Source organism: Quercus suber, unplaced genomic scaffold (assembly GCF_002906115.3).
Source record: "Quercus suber isolate HL8 unplaced genomic scaffold, Cork oak 2.0 scaffold_25, whole genome shotgun sequence".
NCBI lineage: Eukaryota > Viridiplantae > Streptophyta > Magnoliopsida > Fagales > Fagaceae > Quercus > Quercus suber.
This window is the reverse complement of record NW_027069490.1, coordinates 29,759-33,611: the sequence shown is the minus strand read 5'-3', so window position 1 is coordinate 33,611 and position 3,853 is coordinate 29,759. Positions and strand designations below refer to the sequence as shown.

Here is a 3,853-nt window from a genome sequence, read left to right as displayed (position 1 = left end):
ACATTGTATTATCTTAAAGACAATAACACTTATTCAAATATACAATAGTACACATACTTTGAAATGTGGCCAATAAATTGGATGGTCTTGTATTTTGGTTGGAACTTCACTAAAAGTTGGATCAGAAGGCTTTACATATGCAGCTGTAAAGCGAGCACCCAACAGAGTAATCATCTTCTCAAAATGTCTACTTATGGTTTCACCCGAATGCTGAAATATTTCTTGAACCATTCGGTTACATGTTCCATGACCTAGTATCAGTAAACAGATTGCCACTAACTCTTCTAACCTTATATTCCTTGAATGTTGAAGTCCATAGTCACGTTGTAAAACTTGACACAAATTACTAAACACTTCCTTTTTCATTCTAAACATGTTGTAACACAGTATCTCATTGCCTTCCATGCAGCGTCTCACCCAAACCCACCCTGTTTGTACAGAATCATAACAAGGAGTCTTATTAATGTATTTATTGAAATATGTCACAACTGCTTCACAGGTAACTGCCACAAGTTGGTAAAACTCCTCATCAGAATTGTCATTACTATCATCATCATCAGAATCACTGTCACTGTCACTGTCATCATCACTGTCACTACTCTCACCATCATCATCATCATTGTTATCACCATCATCATCATTGTCAGCATTGTTATAATCATCACCATCATGATAATCACAGTAATTTCTGTAATCCCCATCCATTAATAGTTCCATAAAATTGTCACTCTTATGAGTACCATTATAATCATCCATATTGGTTTAAGCTACACAACAAAGTAACAAATAATCAACCATTGCAAATACTTAATATAATCAACATAATAATCAACAAACTCTACATCAAACAATTCAACATCAAGTACATAACACTGTAACAGTTGCTTCAAATGTGTTTACATTACACATATATTAGTCCAAAGATAATACTAAATATCACATAACTTAGTTTAAAGTTAATACAACATAAAGCTAATATTAGTCGTATACTAATACAACATAAAGTTAATATTAGTCCTAAGCTAATACAGAGTACTACATAAGGTTGGTCACTTCTTTTGGTTCAAACAAATCGTTTCTTGTAGCCACTCCAGCTTTGACTCTGGCTCCTTGAAAGTTAGGAACATCTCCCTACGTGACTTTTTTAGTAAGACAATGGAAGCTTGAATCGCAAACTGGTTATCCACTCCAGGAAGTGCTCTCACAATCGCCATGACATTATCAATTGAACTTGGTGACTCTCGAGAAGTACCTTCATTCCTATTCTGACATACAGTTATTAATTGACTAATACGATTGTCCAACATTGCAGCTCCTCCTATCTTCTTCTTTTTCTTCTGTGAGGGTATTGATTCACTAGTTTGCTTTTGTCCTGAACTACGTGATTGACTAGTTTGTCCTTGCAGCAAACTATTAATGTCTAAACTCATTTCACATTGGTTATTCTTAAATTCGGAGCTACCATCTGAATCACCAGCACCCTCTTCTGGCATTGTTGGAGGGAGTGTATTTGAAGAAGGGGTCCATGCAGCTACCCCAGTTGCTGCGACATCCCTAAACATTATTTCAAGTTGTTCTAGATTCTGTAGACCTTTCTCTCGAAATTTTTTAGCTTTGGGTAATTCCTACAAAATGTAATTATAATTTCACTCAGTTAACAATAATATAAAAAAAAAAAACTATCTCCAACTAACCACATATTAATAAAATACTCAACTCACCTTCAACTTCCGCTTCCACCAATCATTAGGAGCAGCAATTGTTCCCTTCACTGCATCCCAACCTAAACCTGTGTCAAGACTCCTCAATTGTTCCCACACTCTCCAATCACCTTTCAATACATCCCACCTACTTTTTAATTGGTCCTTATCATAGTCTTGACCGGTCATATCACAAAATTTAGTCACCACCTTGGCCCAACCTTTGGTATTAAAGCCAGCACCTTTTGTTCTATTGCCGGCTTGAATTTGTTCCACACAAAGGTCACAAAAAATAGTTGTCCATGTTGGATTAACATCCCAATCTGCTCTAGCCTTTTTTTCCTCGGGGTTGGAAGAGGTTTTTTTACCCATCTATAAAAATAACTAATAAATATAACCCCATAACATAACTAATAAAACTTGAAAATTCATATCAAGCAAAAGACTTTCAACCACAACCTTAAAAACCCAGATAATTAAATAACTAATAATCAACATCAAAACACAAAAACTTTTGGTTGTGTGGGGTGCTGATGAGGTGTGCGTGCTCTACTGATGTGGGGTGCGTCTGCTGCTGATGGGGCATGCGTGTGCAGCTGCACATGCATGCCCCATCAGCAGCAGACGCACCCCACATCAGCAGAGCACGCACACCCTGCAGCACCTCACCATGCAGCAACCAAACAAGCCTAATAATCATTATGATCATTCAGCAAACATTCATTATGAGTAATTAAGCTAACATTCAGCAAATATGAATCAATGATGGCATCATGAACCACAAAAGAAAGAAAGAAAAATCCGTAAAACCTAAAACAAAAACAAACCCATCTCCAAAAACTAATGCAGAGTAATAACTCAACAAACATTCATTCTGAGTTAATTAAAGTTAACAATCTATTATTGAATCAATGATGGCATCAAGAACCACACCAAAAAAAAATTAATAATAATAATAAATTTTTAAAAAAATCTGTAAAACCCAAAACAAAAACAAACCCATTTTCAAGCACGAACACAGTGACACATACAAACACAAACACGAACATGCACAGTGAGAGAGAGAGTTTTGAGAGAGAGAACTGAAAGATAAAGAAAAGGGAGGGGGTGTTGAGATGAGAGTTGAGATAAAGACAGAGCATCCACAAAAAAAAAAAAAAAAAGTTATTTAATTACGAAGACAGAGCATCCATAAAGACAGAGCATTAGTCCTTTACCTAAAGACAGAGCATCCATAAAGACAGAGCATCCACAAAATAAAGACAGAGGACTTAAGACAGAGCTATCCACAAAATTAAAAAAAAAAAAAAAAAATTACGAGTAAATCTACCTACAAATTTTTTTCAGTACCCAGCAACAGAACAAATACATCTTTAGCAAGAACAAAAGCATGCAAGATCCGAAATTTTTTTTGGTACAGATCGGCGGTTTTTTTGGTAGCAGATATGTAAAAAAAAAAATTTCAGATCAGTGTTGGTACCTGGCGGTTTTTGGTAGCAGATCGGCCTTGCTTCGTGTTTTGTTGATCAAAACTCTCCCTTCAAAACATATTTCTCAAATCAGATTACACAAATTAAATTATAAAAAAAGAAAAAAAATTTACAGAGGAAGCCGCTGAAGAAGACAAAGAAAGAAGAAGAAGAGGAAGAAGATTTTCAAGACAAAAGAAAAGAGAGACTTACGCAGAGCTGAGAGGAGCCGATCTCTTCGTGAGGGAGCTGCGCAGAGAGAGATGAGATGACAGAGCAATTTCTCTGAAGGGTAAAGACAGATGAGATGGGCTGCGTGTGTGAAGATTCTGAAGTGTTAACCCTTGCCCTTTAGTCAAGGGCAGTTTTGTAACTCCACGAGCCCAACGGATATAAATAAAAGCTGGGACTCAGCTTTTCAATTATGGAGCTACCCTCATCCATTTTGGAAACGCGCAAATCCTGAAGGAATATAAAAGCCAACTTTTTCTAAAAAGTTGGCTTTTATTCTCACCAAACGCACATATGGAGCCAGCGTTTTTGAAAAGCCAACTTTTAGGCTTGGAAAGTTGAACCAAACGGGCACTAAGTCCCCATTGCACCTTCCTTGGGGGGGAGTTAGTCCCTACAAAGGTTTATGTGTCCAATTTTCAGCAGCTTATGGGTTTTGCTTGGTCCAGATTT

General features: G+C 36.7%; 1 protein-coding gene across 1 annotated transcript; it reads right to left on the bottom strand.

Moving 5' to 3' along the window:
• Positions 1 to 1,020: 1,020 nt before the first annotated feature.
• LOC112012669 (L10-interacting MYB domain-containing protein-like) lies at positions 1,021 to 3,607 on the bottom strand. Its single transcript, XM_065766907.1, has 4 exons — positions 3,383 to 3,607; positions 3,181 to 3,238; positions 1,722 to 2,072; positions 1,021 to 1,625 (listed from the first exon to the last, which is right to left on the bottom strand). Exons 3-4 carry the CDS (start codon positions 2,070 to 2,072, stop codon positions 1,050 to 1,052), a joined length of 927 nt encoding a protein of 308 aa, XP_065622979.1. The 5' UTR covers positions 3,181 to 3,238; positions 3,383 to 3,607; the 3' UTR covers positions 1,021 to 1,049.
• Between the last annotated feature and the right edge of the window lie 246 nt (positions 3,608 to 3,853).

Excerpts from the sequence above, each read along its gene's own strand:
- LOC112012669 (XM_065766907.1), bottom strand. The coding sequence starts at position 2,072 with ATGGGTAAAAAAACCTCTTCCAACCCCGAGGAAAAAAAGGCTAGAGCA. Across the intron at positions 1,626-1,721 it reads GGTGGAAGCGGAAGTTGAAG|GAATTACCCAAAGCTAAAAA; the intron begins GTGAGTTGAGTA and ends TACATTTTGTAG.